Source organism: Papilio machaon, chromosome 11 (assembly GCF_912999745.1).
Source record: "Papilio machaon chromosome 11, ilPapMach1.1, whole genome shotgun sequence".
Lineage (NCBI taxonomy): Eukaryota > Metazoa > Arthropoda > Insecta > Lepidoptera > Papilionidae > Papilio > Papilio machaon.
Genome location: NC_059996.1, coordinates 7378348 through 7397819, shown reverse-complemented (window position 1 = coordinate 7397819; position 19472 = coordinate 7378348). Strand labels below are relative to the sequence as shown.

The 19472-nt window shown below is 33.9% G+C and overlaps 1 protein-coding gene across 3 annotated transcripts in view; it reads left to right on the top strand.

The window, feature by feature from the left end:
• LOC106717688 (myosin-2) overlaps positions 1–19472 on the top strand; it is an 87787-nt gene that overhangs the window by 49191 nt on the left and 19124 nt on the right. For 2 of the 3 annotated variants that reach the window (XM_014511601.2, XM_045680125.1), the window contains one exon: positions 10225–10284. The exons of the other annotated variant lie outside the window; for it this stretch is intronic. In XM_014511601.2, the coding sequence (XP_014367087.2) occupies positions 10225–10284 (60 nt within the window). The remainder of the gene's footprint in view (positions 1–10224; positions 10285–19472) is intronic. 3 annotated transcript variants of the gene reach the window in all.

Below are 19472 nucleotides of genomic sequence, written 5' to 3'. Positions count from 1 at the left end.
AGTCAAACGTGTCAAAGTTAATTAAAACTGTTTGTAAAGTAAAGAGAAGGCCACGTAACGGCGGTCGCACGCTCGCATCGGTTAATAGTTCATTGTTTTATCCCACACTTGTTATTAATGTTTGCGATTCGAGACCACTCGTGGGATTTCTCTGGGCTACTTAGTATTTGGTAATTCTTTTTTTCATAAATTAAAACGGATTTAACATTCACAAGTGATATTTGAAAGCTATAAATCGATTTAAATATGGTCTATAAAGTGTAAACTAAAATTATAAAGAGAGAAGAGTTGATTGTTTATTTATTTGGATTTAAAAAAAACAAATATCTTGCATAAAAATTCTTTCACTGTTGAGAGGCTACATTATTCCCGGGTGACAGGCTATATTTATTACTAGATTTTTAATTCCGCGCAAAGTCCCGTGCAACTACTTGTTCTTCAATAAATTTTTAAATTTTGGCTCTTAAATGTTTAATATTATTGATTTATTTGATAAAGACCACACCTTACCTTAATATATAGCAAAAACCTATTAATATTTGCAAAGTTTAAAGTTTAAGCTCGCCGATTGCTAATGATAATAACTTATAGAATCAATTTATATCGAATCATTAAGAAAATGTTACAAAATCTAATGATAATGGTGTCTATATAACTTAAATTGATTTCATCGATCATTATATTACATTTGATTAACTTGCGTACTGTTTTTCTGTCATTTCATTAAAACTAGAGATCTCCTTTGGCTTCGCAATGGTAATATGATTATGCAATAAAAGTCAAAATATGTTGCTAATTGTTATTTAACAGCCTATCATGTTGTTTTAAAATGTTAATTTACTAGCTGTCGCCCGCACCTCCGTCCGTACGGAAAAACTTAATAAGTTTCCTATGTGTTCTTTCAGACTGTCCTACATCTGTTCAAATTTCATCAAGATCGGTTCAGCCGTTCCGGAGATACCTTCAAACAAACATTCATTCATCTAAACATTCGCATTTATAATGTTAGTAAAATGAGCATGTTGTATGACAATTCGTTTAATTGTTTTTTTTTTATACATGTGAAAACACCCGTATTAATTATTTATATATGTGTTTATATAAATACATCTTTGAATTAATTAGAAGAAGGCAATGTCACAAAATCACTTTGGAATTATAAAACACAAATAATAATGATGTCTGTTTACTTCGTTGTAATATTAAATTCAAGTTTGTGTTTTGGCTTCGCATATAAATTAACCATTATGTTCATTTTATTATAACCGCGTGATAACTTTGTATACATTTAAGTAATTTAGTACATTTAAATTTAAACATTCTGAGAGCATTGTTTTTTTTAATAATACATATTCAAGTCTAGTTCTCATGATTCTCTGGAAGCTTCTTTAGAATTATGTATAAATAGTAATTTTGATCTAATATGTTTCATAATTTAACTTTGGTTCAGAGTAGTTGATAAACTACAGAATAATTTTTTTTGATAAATCCACTAATATCTCTATAAATATTTCTAATTTTGAATTATAACACAAACTATGGATCTCATGGTTTAGCAATGCGCCGGCGCACGCCGTGGTCCATTCAACTTTCATTGAACCACAGCTACTGGCGAAACCGAAAATAAAATAACATCACGTAGTCAAGTTCGCATGGTGTGGAAAGAATTACTAATGAAATCATTAGAACCTCATGACTTTGTTTACTTATGCAGAGAATGCTATGGGAAATGAACTCTGTTTATGGAAATACAAAGGTCATTGAAAATATTTACAAGTAACTGTAGCCCGCGACTCCGTCCGCACGTTAATAAAAAGCCTATGTGTTCTTCCAGATTATGTTCTATATCAGTGCTATTTTTCATCAAGATCCGTTGAGCCGTTCCGGAGATACCTTCAAACAAACGTCCATCCATGCATCTATCCATCCATCCATCTAATAATTCGCATTTATAATATCAGTAAGATCATTATTCATCTGTTTTGGGTTATCTTTGCTATAACTATCTAAAATATCCTTTCAGATTTGCAAATTATAAAATAGTAGGAGTTGTCTAGTTGTTTATAGAGCCAAAGATATTTGAATTTTTAATTGGTATTTAATCTTAGGGACCTTCAAGAAAAGAGCGTATACCTTCCTTAAAGGCCGGCAACGAATCTGCAATTCCTCTAGCGCTGTGGATGTCCATGGGCGTCGGATCAAATAACTTTAGGTGGTCCGGTGCTCGTTTGCCCCCTTCTCCTATAAAAAACTGCAATGTAACACGTTCTCTTGTTATAAAATAAAACATTTCTCTAAGCTTAGTATGTAAAAAGACATTTTATTCTCACCTTTTTATCTAACCTACGACATAGGTTAGACATTGCTTACATAATTTATTTACGCGTTTAATTACATATGTAAACATTCAAGTAGAAGGTATGCTATGACTGTTAGACCCTTTTTCCATTAAGATTTTCCACTAACCTAACCAAGAGCGCGAGCAAATGCATCATGTATTTTTCTACTCGTACTGTCCCCGGAGAAGTAGCAGTCACGAGCGGTTGGGCACTTAGTGGAAAACAGTTTTAAGCGGGCAGTGTTTAGCAATCGTCTTGTCCTTGCGGATATTAATCTAGATCTGTTTCCCGATTTCATATATTGAAGGAAACGTTTCTAGATTGCAGATCGATAAAGATCAAAACAAGGCTTAACTTCTCAGTAATTGGGCCTATAAGAAATATCCCCCAAGAGCAATGCGACTGCGGTGCGGCATGTCGTTGTGAATTCTATTGAAATTAATCTTTTGTGTAGTCATAAATCTTTTGATTTCAAAGATAAAAAGATAAGATTTGAAAAGATAAGATAGTGAAAATAAATATTTTTGAAGATGAGGGGTCTATTTGGTTATTTATTCGATGTTTCGTCATGTAAAATGTTGATGATATTAGCAATTTTTCTTTGTTTGAGGTCAGACAAAGATTTTGAATCAATGACGATGTGTTTTTTGTTTACTTTATTCACACGCTCTTCTCCCATAACCACGAGAAGGAAACCGCATCTCAAGGATATTGCTTTCAATCTGTAAGATTAAAAAAGCACACCTAGCCATACAAAGAAACAAAAATAAGTTTGTACTCTGTACGTTTCCAAACCAATGATTTGGACGAAAAAATAATTAGAAAAGCATATTACTAGATCGTCTTTTGTCTTACCTTGTATGTATAATCTAGTCTCGTAATATCACTGCACTATAATTTTTTTTTCAGCTCTACTTTGTGTCATGTCATTCCAATGCCTGCCATGTAGTTCAATTTATAAAAAAGTAAATTCAATGTACATACATTTATCTTATCGCATCTGCTATATAAATTATATGTGCTGTATTGCATAACAATGCTAGATATTTTTACCGTGAGTTAAACTGTCGTAACATGTGTATGATTTTTTTATCTCTATTCAAAGAGAATGAAAGGGATAGCACGTTATACGCTTTCAGGGCAATTCTGATGTGTTAATGAGCCAGTTTGTATCCGCAGGTGACAGGCTTTCACCTGTCGTCGGATGCTGCGTACACTACTGTAAATGTACAACCTAATTATGTCTTATTTATAAATACTGTTTCTTTTTACAGGCATAATTCTAGTTACTCAAATAGCGTATTAAATTTTCTATCCATTTTAGGTATGGAATGCTTCAACAACCTGTGCAGGTGTCTATAAGCAGCGGTCAATGCTCACTGCGTTATTTTAGCAAAGTCCAGTGGTCGCTTACTCGTGTGCCAGACTTTAAAAAATATAAAAAATGGTTACATGTCCAAATATGTTCAAAATGGTTTATTAATACAATGTTTACTTTGAACGGTCATCAAAATAATCTTACTAATATACCTAATAAATGCGAATGTTAATGTTTGGATGGATGTTTGTTTGAAGGTATCTCCGAAACAGTTCCACGGATCTTGATGAAATTTGGCACAGATGTAGAGCATAGTCTGGAACAACACATAGTCTATTTATTACTTTTGTAATTCCGCGCAGACGGAGTCACAGGAGACAGCTAGTCACTTATACGTAATCTTATCCATATATATAAAAGAAAGTCGTGTTAGTACACTATTTATAACTCAGGGTCGGTCGAACTGATTTAGCTGAAAATTGATGGGGAGGTAGCTTAGAACTAGGAGACGGACATAGGAACTTTTTTTTTATCTTGTGTGCATTTTTTTTTATTCCGCGCGGACGAAGTCGCTGGTAAAAGCTAGTAAATAATAAATGTCATTACTATTTATTGAAGTCAAGTGTTTGTTCAAATGTGAATACTCATTTTGCATAATCGATCGTATTGAAATAATTTAAGTGATCGTTATGCAATTTATGATGAACGGAAATTACAATCTAAATACTTTAGTACAGAAGCATCTAACATTTAATATTCGAATAATTACATATTTATTGTTGGACTATGTTGGATTTACTTTCCAAAAAATCTTTCAATACTGGACTTAAAAAGCAATCTTACTTCGTACATATCTTACTAATATTTTAAATGGGAAAGTGTTGATGTATGGATGGATGGATGTTAGTAATTCCATAACGGCTGCACGTATCTGATGTATGAAACTTGATATAGTAGGTATAGTAACACTCTCAGATAATCCATATTCTGGAAGAAAGCATAGGCTACTTAATTAGTTTTTTTTATTTTAATTTCGCGCGAACGAAGTCTCGTTCAAAAGATTCTTTGGTCTATAAAATCTGTGAGAAATAAGATTACAAAATTCTTATAAATCCTTTTTTTTAGGAATAAATTAAAGCTTTAATCATGCATTGTCATAAAAGGTTTTTATTTTATATCACTAGGCCTCTTCGTACGGTGAAAGATTGATAATTATTAGATTGGTGACAAAAGCCTTGTAAATGTTCTGTATTTGTTTGGATGTATGGTTATATTAAACCTTTGTGTTTCTTTATATAATAATCCAATATTGAATTTTCCTTTCCCTGCCTTATTATTCAGTCTTCGACTTTCATGTTTACGCAACGATTTTCATTTTATTACGTCACAGCATCGTAGTGGACCAAACGGTAATTTAATGACATTTCTGTTTTGGAATTAATATATAAACCACTTGCGTTCGTAAGCGTAAAATTAAAAAAGTAGACTATATGCATCAGATAAGTCGATAAAGTCACGTCAAAATCGGTCCATCCGTTCCTGACATTATCCGGAACAAACGCGGACTTCCGGACAGACCTACAGATAGACAAAATTGGATTATTGTTAAAATTATGAAATATGATTTATTGGAACGAAGTTCCTTATCGCGTGTTGTGAAAGGGGGCTAGACGGAAAAAATTCTTACGAAAAGTTGTCACGACACTTTTTGCTATAGTAAGTATGTTAACGACGAATGAGCGCTACTTCACCATGGCAACGACGTGACAATATATAACGAAAATTCATAAAAATAAAATGTACTTCTTGTGAAGACTTAAGTTTTTTATTCATAGAATAAACATTGGTTCCTTCACTAATTAATTGAAAGGAACTTCGTTCCATCCGGGTGTCCCTTGACACTTCTCAAGTTTTTTTTATATATCTTTCATACACACATACATACATACACTTCATTTTTTTTATATGTCGAGATAAGTTTAAATTGCTATAGCATATATATACATATATATTTTTTTACACTATATTCATGTATAACCAAAGAGTCTAGCATTCTTAAAAATACATGTTATGCAACAACTTGCTTCAGTACTTTGATTGATTTTTTTTCTAATTGGTTAACTTTCACTAACATCTAAGTTGTGTAGGAAGTAGTACATATAAGACGATTACAAAGCTATTATTTATCTAACACTAGCTGTCGCCTACGAGTCCGTCCGCATAGAATAAAAAAAAAACATAAAAATGGCTATGTGTTCTTTCAAACTATGATCTACATCTATGCCAAATTAAATCGACATTCGTTGAGCCGATAAAGATACCTTCAAACAAACAACCAACCATCCATCTAAACATTCGCATTTATAATATTAATAAGATTAAAATAATTGCGACTTTACGTGTGATCGTCCTGTGACGGCACCGACTAGTTTCGGGCCCGTCGGGGGTCCATCTTCAGGGCGAGTGTTTATTTTGAGGACTTCGCGGTCGCGTCGCGTTCTTAAATTAATATGTCTCACGAAAGTTTAAACAATTTCATTGTGAGACACGTTGTAATGATATCTGTATCACTATATATATTGCCATCCCTTGCCTTCTCTTTGAAAAGGTAGAGATGACAATTTTTTTATATATAATCGAACTTGGATAAGCGAGAGTCCATGGAACCGTGCTATTTCTCTCTTACCCGAATTTCTTGCTTATGGAAGTCGTCCTTCGGGACCGGACAATGACTTGCTTATAAAGATTTCTTGTTAATCCAGATTCAACTAGTCATCTATATATATAAAAGAAAGTTGTGTTAGTTACACCATTTATAACTCAAGAACGGCTGAATCGATTTGAACCTTAGCTTAGAACCAGGAAACGGACATAGGATAATTTTTACCCCGTTTTCTATTTTTTATTCCGCGCGGACGGAGTCGCGGGTTAAGGCTAGTCTTATATATATAAAAGAAAGTCGTGTTAGTTACACTATTTAGAACTCAAGATCGGTTGAACTGATTTAGCTGAAAATTGATGGGGAGGTAGCTTAGAACTAGGAGACGGACATAGGAACTTTTTTATCTTGTGTGCATTTTTTTTTATTCCGCGCAGACGGAGTCGCGTGTAAAAGCTAGTAATATCTAAAATTCACGGTAAATACATACGTTTAGTTTATAAATTGTAGCGGTATATTTATTCAATATGCTTGTTTGTAAATGTACAATAAAATCTGTGTTTTACACAACCCTGACATACTTACAATCGCATCTTCTTACGTTAATATCTACTTACAAATGCCCTTCTGTTATCTTTAAAATGCATACAAAATAAATTGTTAAACTCAAAAAGTTTCAATCGGATTTTAATTAGATTTTGAATGATAATAAGCTGGTTAAATATTGTACTAGTAAAAGGTAATTACAAAATGTCCCTAATTTTCGCAACAAATTTTGAAGCTATATTCAAAATCTACTAGTCTTCTAGTTATTTAAAAAAAAAAATGGGACCCATCTGCAACCACTTCCTTTCGATTAAAATAATTTTTATCAAAATCGGACCACCAGGGGTGGAGATTCGCAGTAACACAGTAACAGATAAATAACAGCCTCGAATAGAACATAGGCTACTAATAAAGTTTTTTAATTCTGAGCGGAGTCTCGGGCGATAAACTAGCATTTAAATAAAATATTCCGTTCACTTAAAAAGTCAATAGTTAGTACGTGAACTATTGGAAAGTATCGAGTTTGAAACATAACGCAATTTGAACACGCAACGTACTATTTCTGGCCAGTACTTGTTCTTACCATTTTAGTAACGCGTACACACCTTGGTGTTACTTTAATAATGTGAATAAAGTTTAGATACGAGTTCAAAATACTTAGGAAACTGGACATTGACTTGTATATCCCATTCACTGCAATGTTTCATGTGAGACCCTTCAAGAGTAGAGGGAAATATTATATCCTACGATAGCGCGTAACATTTTTCGATCACATCATCACTTAACATCATGGTCAAGTGTTGGTTAATTTACTTGTAATAAAGAGCATCATGAGGATAAGTTAAGAAATAAGTAAATGATTCTGAAACTAAGCCAAATTAAAATTAAGTAAGATTTATAACTATAGCGCATTGTAATCGTTCTATCATTCCTGTGTTATTGATTTAAGTTGGTAAATGGTTCATTGTCGATTTAAACGAATGACGAAACAACATATGATGCTCGCGGATGAATACGATGATCAATCGAATGCGATATCGATTAGCTTCCGGTTCCCAGCAGAGCATTCTCTCGAGGTGCGTAACGCCCGACTTAAATTATACAACTCGCCTCATATTGTATGTCAGTCTGAATGACAAACAGTGCGTAACAGCACACTCAACGACAAAGATCTGTTTCACATTTTTTTTTTATTAAATTAAACGCTGTCTCTTATGTTTGTTTATTGATTATAAAATAAATAGCTTCTATGCACATTAAGCTAAATTATAGAACTAGAATTAGTGGTAGAGTAAGAAGTAGGAGTTAAAGTTGATCGGAGAAACTGAGATCTATATAACCGTTTTAAAGAATCTTGTCATGAACAAGTTCAAGATACGATTCTTGAAAACGAACGATAGATTCTTTAGACTTCTGTTACAGGCATCATAAAAGTATTCAATTGAAATCAAAGACCACATACCTAGCAGTCAAACAATAAGATTGCTAAATAAGGATTTCGCATGTGTTAGCCTTCGACTAAATCCGTTGGTCTGGCAGACGGGACGGCGACAAGGGACGCGGCTGGCATTTTAATAAGCCGCCTCAATGACTCGTGACTGATTAACGTTTAACAAATATAGACTTGCTTGTGACTCAGCGGTGACAAGTGTCGTGAGTCCAGGCTTTGAGTCCGACACGTTAAGTTACATGTATGTATTTTTGAATCGATGTGGTGATTAAACTTCGATTAAATACATTACCACCTGCACATAATTTTTAACATTTTTTACCAATGTACCCATTGTAAAATCTGACAGAAATATTTTATCCGACTTCAAAAAGGAGGCTTTCAATTATTTCATAGACCATTTGTAGTTAAATAACTTGTTCACAGATAATAAATTGTGAGTATAGTCTGTCAAGGAAACTTGGACATTATATATTTAAGTTGCGCTTGTGACAGGATAATGTTGTAAATGTGGCCCGAATTCTTTATATACAAATTAAATCTAGTATCATTATGAGGCAGGATTCTCAGGAATTAATTACATGACTTAAATGTGCCCGTATTCACTAAAAATCTTCGTGTCACTAAAGGAAAGTTTATTTTATTAGGATAGTTAGTTAGGAAGTTTTCTTGGAATAAGATGTACATAGTTCCAAAAACATTTGATTAGAAACGCATAGTTTACTTTCATTAACATAGTACAAAAGAAAAACCATAAATATCTTACTAATTTTCAAACTTGTTGGACGAGTGTTTAGATGGATGGATGGATGGATGGATAGATGGATGTTTGTTAGAAGGTATCTCCAGAACGGTTCAACGGATCTTGCTGAAATGTGACATAGATTTAGAACATAGTCTGAAAGAACACATATGTCACTAATTAAGTTTTTATTTATTTCCGCGCGAACGGAGTCGCGGGCGACAGCTAGTACGTTTATAAATTTTGAGAGTTCGTATACAAGGGTAACCGTGTTGCGATGCATTGGCGCCGTAGTTATTAATATTGTCTGTAGACGTACTGAAATAGCGGCGCTAAATTCGATCACAAAACGACTTGAATAACATCACCGACGGTTTTGACTTTGGCACGACAAGAATCTCAAGCGGAGACGTTATTCATGAGCACGACGATTTTAACCTTCCGCTAACATTCGCCGGCGGAACACTTTTTTACTTTCTTTTTATTTATGTACTTTAATTATGTGTACTGGACTTAATTGTAGATCTCAGGTAGTAGATGCTTTTTATATAGTACCAGATATACTATTTGGTACGTACCTTCTTATTCCAAAATATTGTTGATTTCTTAATCGTATTGTTGACACTTAACCTTAATAACACTGGGAAAGTAATATAAATTTTTTTTACAATGGTAATGCTCTTGTCCATTATTAACATCCCGATGTATTGCTAATTTGTCCGGCTTTCCTGTAGCCTCTTACGGACGTTTTGAACCCAATAGACGTAGCGATGGTACACAATGTACTATGCAGTAATCTTGATCCTTATTCCAAGTACATAAAGCTGTGATTTGCGTGTCTTTAATACCGGATGGGTCGGCATCAGCGACGGATGCGGCTCAGTCAATGCGATCTCTTTCCTGCGACTCGTGTTTGATGCGCCCGATTGATCTGCCCTTTTTGCCAACACCGCTAAGCATTAATTGCTGTTATAAAGATTTATATGATATCAAAGCTATGCTAGTCTAGTAACTTAGTTAAAACCCAGCAGCTGATGAACTAAATATGTCTTCGAAATAATCTGGTTTCTATTGAAACTGGTTTTAATCAACGGTGATCGATTTATCATCTCCAAATTAATCTATAAGTTTATATTTTATTTGTACAAAAAGGAATGTGTTTTGTTTCAGGCGCAAAGAATGGAGTGTGGCTCCACCGATCTTGGTAGGAAGCCACGAGGTGACCGTGAGGTAAGGAATAAAAACAATTGCCTTAACTTACTAGTACTACGGAAAACTTTTAAACACTGTTTTGCACAAATATTGATTCAAGTAGTGATCAAGATTGTGTTGCCTCCATTAAAGTTGCAATAAAGGTATGTCAGTGCAAAAACCTAGCATATTGAATATGCGATTTTCATTAACCGTTATGACCTTTGCGTGTTAATTTTAAAACGTTCATAAAACAGGTTTTTGCAACAACAGAACGTGACCATTAACGTTCAAATGCGTACCAAATGAAATGTCAACACTCACGTATATTCACCCTTTGACATTTCCTTATCTGTCTACTATTTTCTGAACGAGCTTACTTTCCCGACTGATGCTTTGTGTCATTTTTGACAGCTGTCAAAATGTGCCGTTGTTGTCAAACAGTTGCGCAACTGCCAGCCAGCACCTGTGCAATAAAAAGTGACGCGTGGTCGGTTAGTTGATTGGTAGTTAGTTTTTTTTTATCGTTCTGTAATTATAGTCTGCGTCCGCGCCATTCCTCGTATTCCGAGTCGATTAATTGTATCGATACTAGTTTTTACGATTGAACAATGAACCGTTAATGTCGTTATGAATTTTTTATACGTTTTCTAAAGATCAACTTCCACATTGTTGACATTTTTGCAAATGAGTGAAAGACTGTAATTGTTCTAGTTCAATTCCCTAAGTGGCCATACCCTATGTGGTGGGAATCTCAGTATTAGTTAATAACAAATAGTTGAGTTAAGTACTTTAATCACATCGTACAATTAATGCCGGGAGTTACAGACAGTAATACAAAGCCGGTAGAAAGGAGGTCACTCAGTCCGTGCAGTCCAAGCTACTTAGCATGCTAATAATGGAGGCATTCGAGATAATATCGAACATTCGACACACGTCCCTCTGCCTTGTCAAGAGACATTTTCGATGTGTATCGCTCTTGAAATACCGCTTGTTAATGCTAAATAATGGAGAGAATAATCATAGACTATACAACTATAGTCAACTGTAAACTCTATTATTTATCAAATCTTTTGTAAATTAAACTTTGTTTTCTGAACTGTCTGACCTATCACTAGTATATGTGCCAAACGCCATCGTATCGTTATCAACAAAATTTATATTAAAATTTGTGCAGCATCTCTATCAGAATGTAAAGTACACCAAACAGATCATACTAATTTTGTCATTATTAACGATGACGATACGAAGTCGATTGACACACTTGTGTCACACAAGTATTCGTGCTAGGCCCACTGATGATAGGTTAACTTCTACTCTACTACTAAGGTCTTACTTCACTAATGTATTATGTATGTATTTTGTAGAACAGAACGATATTTAAGCAATTCAATTATTGTGCGACTCTTAAGAACCTTCCGGACCAATATTTATTGTAGCTGGTATAGGATAGATACTACGAGTATTCACACTATCAAATACTATGTACAGTCAGGTGCATTTACGAAGCTTTTATAAACTTGTATACGCCTTTGTTTTCAAAAATGTATATACACGTATACGTTTGAATGCTTCCGAACATGAATCCGTGGTAATAATGAATACGCGCAACCGTATTTTTGAAACCCAAGAGGTTTACGTGTTTCTAAAATTTAATAAATGTATACATATTTATGCATCTGACTGTACTCTACCTTATATTAGCGTAGATGCTTCTTAAATGTTAACTAAAGACAACGTGGGCGGTAGAGTGTTTTCGAACATTCAACTCAGCTGTTGATTCGTTTAGTATTGCATAAAACTGTTTAGCGCAATTTATTAAAGCTCTCTGACCATTGTGAGGTATAGGATGGATGCAACAGCTCTCTATAGGACCATTAATATGTGCACAGTTCTGTTTGTTGTTTATAGAGCATGAGTTATTCTTGCATAATGAATCTCTGACCACAGGCATTTCAATGATGTAATCTTTGCTCTAGGATTATTGAATTTATTTCTTGTGGTTCAGATTCTATTGGTTAAGATTTTAAGAATCCGTACGAATATAGACACACAATTCAAACAATATAGACAATTCAAAATTTATGTTTCTATGTTCGTTAGTTCGCAATCGAAATGAATAGAAAATAATAAACCTTCTTACTTTTGAGTATATCAATATTATGGTAGTCAAATAGTTAAATATGCTTTCAATTTCTCTTGTATGAAGCGGTAAAACCGTTTGTTTGTTTGGTTCTAAGAAACACACCGTTCCGTCATTGTTAGCACGGTGATGTGAATAAAGGTCAATGTACACTGTTGTAGTTATGCTATATTTGAAACTGAAAGCTATTTTTAAAGTGCTGAATTTAATTTATTAAAATTTAATTCAACATAATTAAACTACGTTAACAATATACTTGGGATGGGCATGGCTAATATCGTTCAGCTTATAATGCTGTTTAACAGATACTAAACAATGTCTCAGATATTATAGCCAATGGTGTACTACATACGTTACAAACGGTTTGGACTTACGATCACCGCCCGTGGGAATAGGTTGATGATTTATAAAGTGTTAGATTTCACTCGTCTTAGCTTCACTTTTGTCTTTCAATTGTGCCGACACTAAACTCTTATGGAAAGTATTTTCTAAACTCACACTACGAGGCACAGTTACGTATACTACAAGCTATGCAATTTGGTGCCTTTATAATTGAATGTATCCTTTAAGGTACAATTTACGAGTAATTCAGGACACCGCAGAAATTTAATTTTAAAAACACATTTACAAAGATGAAAGAATTGTTATAAGGGATAGTGGCTCCATACAGTCTAGCTTTTGGTTTTGAATGTAATAATCATCTGTAGGTATATTTATGTTGAAACAATAAATCGGACAAAGGTGATCAATGTAGTAAGGTGAATGCACCCATTAAAGACGCCGTATTGCGTTCTGTGATATCCGAACACGATTTTATCGAACTGAACTTTTAAAAGTGAATCCTTATAATCTCTGCCTACTTCTAAAAGTTAAAATGACGTGTGATATTGCTTTATTCAGAGTTTTTCGTATTAAATTTACGCTGAGGATATCATTCAAACATCTTATTGTGGACGTTAATGAAATTACACTTTAAGGATGATAAATATTTCATTTAATTGCAACTACTCACCACTTTTACATCAGAACTCCTATTTCCAAAAACGTTTGTGAGATCTTTAATTTTATATATTTGAGAATTTTTTTAAAGCACCTGTAAAATTGTGAACCCTTAAACAGTCGTATATTAACATACATAGCTTGAAACGACTTCGGCTTTTTTTATTCCGATGGCCGGTGAAATGCATTTACAGTATCGAATTTACGTTAATATCAGAATATGGTCGGCCACTTTCCTTATAAATGTTGAAACAGTAATTTGACGTCACTCGAGCCATCCATCACGAGAACCGGCTCAGCACCGGCCGCTCCTCGGAACGGTACACTGCAGATGCCACTTTTAAAAGAGGGCTTTTCTTCGCTCGACTTGTATACTTTTGAATTTTGGATATGGAAAATGAAATGCTATAGCTATTTGGATGCTTTAATATTTCAATAAGTTACACAAATTCAAACGATATTGTTTTAATTTTCCAGTTGAAGTATGTCAGTGATTTGATAAACTTTAGAGGAATAATTTCTAGGAGATAAATAGAGTGAAGTAGTTTTGCGCAGTTACTTTACTTTGACTACACAAAATATTTCTCGTTTCGTTTTCAAATAAAAAAGTTAGACAGAATAATTGAGAAACCTTCTTTAATTTAGAGAAATGAACCATTTATTTGTATTGCACGTTGCATTGATGAATCTCTAAGCATGTTACCATTTGTTTCCTGATCGCAATTTTCAATAGATTTCCTTTCTTGATGGAACCTTGGTTGTGTTTCAAGTAATTCCACTGTGTGAGATGAATATTTCATTATGTTTCGCCAATGTATTGTATAATTACAATGGTATTTGCTTTGAGAGCCGCTAACTCAAGTTTTCCAATATTCATACTAATACAAAACCTAGATACGTTAAAAATAAGTATTCTGTCTACTCCAGATGAACAGAACACGTCATTACTTTCAAATTAAATTGAAAATATTTTTTTAATTAGTGGAATTGTACCTTAAGCGACCGACATCTTACAAAAATATATCTCAAAGTAAGGATACTCTTCGCGTCCTTAATGCGAGCGTGTTCTAAGCAAGTTTGCTCTCGTTTTGTGGATCGTTGGGTTCATCCACAAAACGTGAGCACATTATTTGTTCAGCGCTTGATTGGACCGCACCGAAATCTATACGTGCAGGTTCGATCCCCGCCATGTACCTATGTGTTTTTCGATTTTGGAATTTAATGTGTACAATTTCACGTCTTACGGTGATAGTAAACATCGTGATGCTTATAATTATGTTGTTGTCTTAGGTTTTTATTGAAATTGAAAAAAAAAGTAATACGTTCATTACTGCATAAGGTGTATATCAGTTGGCCTTATTGTTTATTATACAGTGCGAACATTCCTTACTACATTCTGCATTCGGCTTTCCACTGTGTGTTCACGTAATAGTCCAGTTTTATGTCGCAAGGTTTCTCCGAAATAAGTAATGATGAATGAAATAGCATATAACAGTAGTCACAGATAATATATGTGTACTATGCCAACCTAAAGAGGAAGACCCTCTCTTTCTCGTAATATAGCAAATGAGCCTTTGCCCGCGACATCATCCTCGCGGAATTAAAAAAAACTTTATAGGTTGCTTATGTGTTCTTCCAGACTATGTTCTAAATCTCTGCCAAAGAAGTAAAAACAAAAAACGCCAAAAAACTGAATTATGTATCATAAAGAAAAAGAATATTTTATAAAAATGTCCAAAAAGGCTGTATGCAACCCCGAGGCAGCAACAGTTGGTGGAATGGTACCTTTAGATAGAAAGCATCATGTATTATGATCGATTAACACCGTAGCATTAAGAATTATGGAAAATATGTAAAAAACAAAACAGGTCCAAAAATATTGATTTAAATTTCACTTTGTTGCCAGTAAAAAACAGAGGGCAATACACTCACGCCTGTCCTTTCAGACAAGAATCAAGTCGTTTATGATTATTGCATACCGGAACTGCATTCTCACGTGTTCTCTCCCAAACAGCTGTTAACAGCTATAAACAACTGCTATATGCTAATGTTATATAACAGTGTTAGCTGTTCTTTGTGTTCGATTATTTAACTGTTTACGTTTTTTTTTTTGTTTGTCTATGAATCGATAACGGTTATGTAATCAGCTAACATTAGCATAAATCATTGTGTACAATCGTGAAATAAAGTGTTATGGAATTTAATTATTTGAAAATAAACATTGTAGCACTTTATAAATACAAATTTTGAATTGAATTGAATATCCAAAGTTCAATAGCATTTGTCATAAGCTATACAAATAATTTTAAATTTAATTTATTTGTCGACTTTGAATATATTGTACACATTTCTTTTTCAGCAAAAAACGGCTTCAAAACCTCACGTATGACGGGCTAGCTGTTAAGTTAATAACCAACATCTATTCAAGCCAATTAATATATAACAGATAAAAAATATTGCGTAAGGTGCGTTTATTCCCAATTAAATTGGTTGTTGCACGTGATTGTACGCACAAAAAGCAACGGACAGACGGACAGGCGTCGAGTTATGTAATCGATTAATGAAATAATCGAATGAGTAAAACATTTGGAACATCTGTGCGTCCGGTAAAAGCAGAGGAAGGAATTTTAACATTGTATTGAGATATTTCAGTTGTATAAAGTTCCGAAATTGAGCGATTAATAATTTGACTGAAATTCTGACCGTGGGTTTCCGAGATAAAAACCCCTTTTTAAAATATATATTTTTTGTCAGTTTTTTTTTTTCAAAGACAATGACGGGGATGATATATTTTATGTAAAGGTTTTGGTCTCAGAAACCCACAGTGAATTGAACTGAAATTAACAGAAAGAAAAGGTACGGTTAGGTTAGTATTTTGGAACATCATAAACATCTTTTTTCCTAGTCGGTCATGTCTTGTTTTGTAATAGTCATGGTCGTACATGCCAATATTTTTATAGCGCTTTGCTACTTCAAAAATCTTAATAAATATATATATAGAACAATAATACTGATTCACCTCGAGGTAACATAAAGTGAAGGGCTACAGAGCAGGTCATAGGTTCTCTGATCGTATACAACTGGTTTGTAGCATTAGTTATCTTGTCGTTATAAAAAAATAACTGTTATTACCTGATTTAATTAATTAAGATGACATATTTTATACGAAATTATAAAAAAATTCTTTTTATTTATTACTGTAGCTAACAAAAGCCCAAATACAGTCTAGAGACAGAGATTTAAATTAATAAAAAGCTTGGATATTAATTTAATTTTTTAATTCTACATTTAATATTTTTATTTTTTTAAATGTATTCTACCGTTAACATTAGTCCGTATCTTCCCTTTATTGAATTTATTCCAGATTTGATATAAATTAAGTACATGAAATTGAACACAATTTCTCTTCCACTTTAAAGGTGAGATTTTTTGTTTTCACCACAAATATGCCGACAGCGTGTTATTGTTTTGAAGCAGGTTCGTAATCTGATCTCAGGAAATGTACTCAACTTGATGCGAAATATTTTCCCTTTTCAAGTACCTGTTTGACATACTGTTGTTATTGTTGTTGTATTTTGATACTTTATGAGTGCGTAGTTTCCAGATGATAATAGAGTAGAAATGAAACTTCTTTGAATGGTGAAAAACAAACGTTATGTGAGCATAGTTAAATGATGAAAATAAGTTATTTCAATTTCTATTTACTGGTAGAAAAATTGCCTCTATTCAACTGGTACCTTAACAATGAATATTCCATTATAATCTCGAAGAGTCAGAGGTCACAAGAGGTTACACTTTCCCACAGCCTGTGAGTCACTTCACTCTCTTCCATACTGTTCACTGCAGTGACGTCATTTGATCATTCTCTAGGTCAGTAGGTGTTTTTGCAAAATTGATGCCATCAATTTTATTGTGTTAATAGTTATTTTTGTTTGCAAGCTTTCGCTGCAGCTTTATGTATACTAACAGCTTTTTTAATGATTCAGTATATTTGTTACTTTTCATTATATTATTAAGCTATTATATGAAGAGATTCTTCGAATCTTTACTAATTATAATCTATAGTATTAAGGGAGGCGAAGCGGGGATTTTTGGATTTAGTCAAGCGTGGCAATCAAACATAAGGTTCTTTACTAAACTTTAACTAGATAGACAAATTTTAATATTAAGGACAAAGCCATCTAACTGTGTTAAAATTGGGAAGGTTTCGCGTACTATTTAACATTTATAATACTTAAAAGGATAAGTATATAATAAGTAAAGGTGTGTTTATCAGGTGCATTTCCCTATTGAATTTGCATTGCTAAACGAATATGAATGTTAACAAAACATCGACATTGCCGCGCGACATTCGCGCTTGTTTATGGCGTCAGCTAGTGATGTTCTATCGATAACATGACAATTTATTGCGAGCGTGATGCTATCGATGTTCTAGTGACTGGCTTTACATTGTTTATCGATAATTTACTATTTGCTTTAGCGATGAAGTCTGATAGAAAAGCGTAGCCTAATTGCGATTTAATAATTTGTTACATTAACGAGGATATTTTAGTTGGTATTAAATAGGTAGGTTATTATGACATATTAAAATAATTATTACCAATAGTACTTAAATTGTTTAAACTTTCGTGAGACATCATAATTAATTAATTAAGAAACGGCTTAACTCACGTTTGATCGTTTCGCACTGCGAGACGCGACGCGACCGCGAAGTCTTCGGATTAAACACTCGCCCTGAAGATGGACCCCCGATGGGTTCGAAACTAGTCGGTGCCGTCACCGGACGATCAAACGTGAGTTAAGCCGTTTCTTAATTAATTAATTACCAATAGTACTTTTGTATCAAAATAAATTAATCCTAATTCGTTAAAAGTTGCGGTTTAACGTACACTTACAGTTATAAGATTTGTTATGGGACAGAGTGGCCGTAGCGCTTCTTCGATAATTGCTCGTCCTACAGAAAATCTCTTGAATACAAATTAACCAACACTAAGCAACTGTTCACATTCAAAATCAAAGTAACAAGCATAAAATAATTTAGTGGGATTGTATTGAGCTCGATAGCGATGGCGTTTGTACGAGTAAGTAACAAAGGGCCTGCCATTGCCGGTGTTCATGGGAAGTGGGCCAGTGAGCGCAGCGCGGGACTGCAAGGACGTTTGTCTCTGTTACTCAGGGCTATCAACATTGAATAAACGTAGACCGGAACACTAGAAAAAAAAACAAACAAGAGTGAATTGCAACCTTAGACTTCTTGGCGGTCGACAAAAGCGACATGAAATCCTGTAACTTGTTTCCTACCACTCAGTGTAACCCGAAGACATCGACCATCGGTTAAATACAACCTATGGTAGCAGCCCTATAGTCTTATGCGACTTGCTTTAACCTTGATACATTCTATTACTAGTATTATTTGGATATTGACCACTTTAGTTCATGTATTAAAATGATCTAAACGAGATAAAGACGCAAGGAAGAGAGCGGTGCTAGTATGGAGTTAAATGGTAATTTTAACCGACCTATTTTGACGAACAGTTATTTTTTCATCATCAGCTCACTATACGTCCCCACTGGGGGGCTCAGAGCCTACCCCAAGTTACGGGTGACTAGGCCACAGTCAATCACGCTGGCCAAGTGCGAGTTTGATTAACTTCACACTTATCATTGAATTTCTTCTCAGATATGTGCAGCATCACTATGTTTTCCTTCACCGTAATAACGTCGGATAAATGTACATATGTAAATCGATAATTGAAAAACACATTGGTACATGGCGGGATTCGAACACAGGACCTGCAGATTGCAAGTCAAGTACTTAACCCCTGAGCCACCGACGCTCCCTTACGACAGTTATTGTTTACTATACTTTAAATATAATAATATTATCTTACTTTTGCAGGATATTAAAAATTCAGTTAATTTGAAAATTTATTAATCAATCATAATTAATCCTATATCTCAACATGGTGTTCTTTTTCCCAAATGCTAGTCTATCTGTCGTTTAAGCGTTAAAAGACGCACATTTGTAAATCTATATATATAAAAGAAAGTTGTGTTAGTTACACCACTTATAACTCAAGAACGG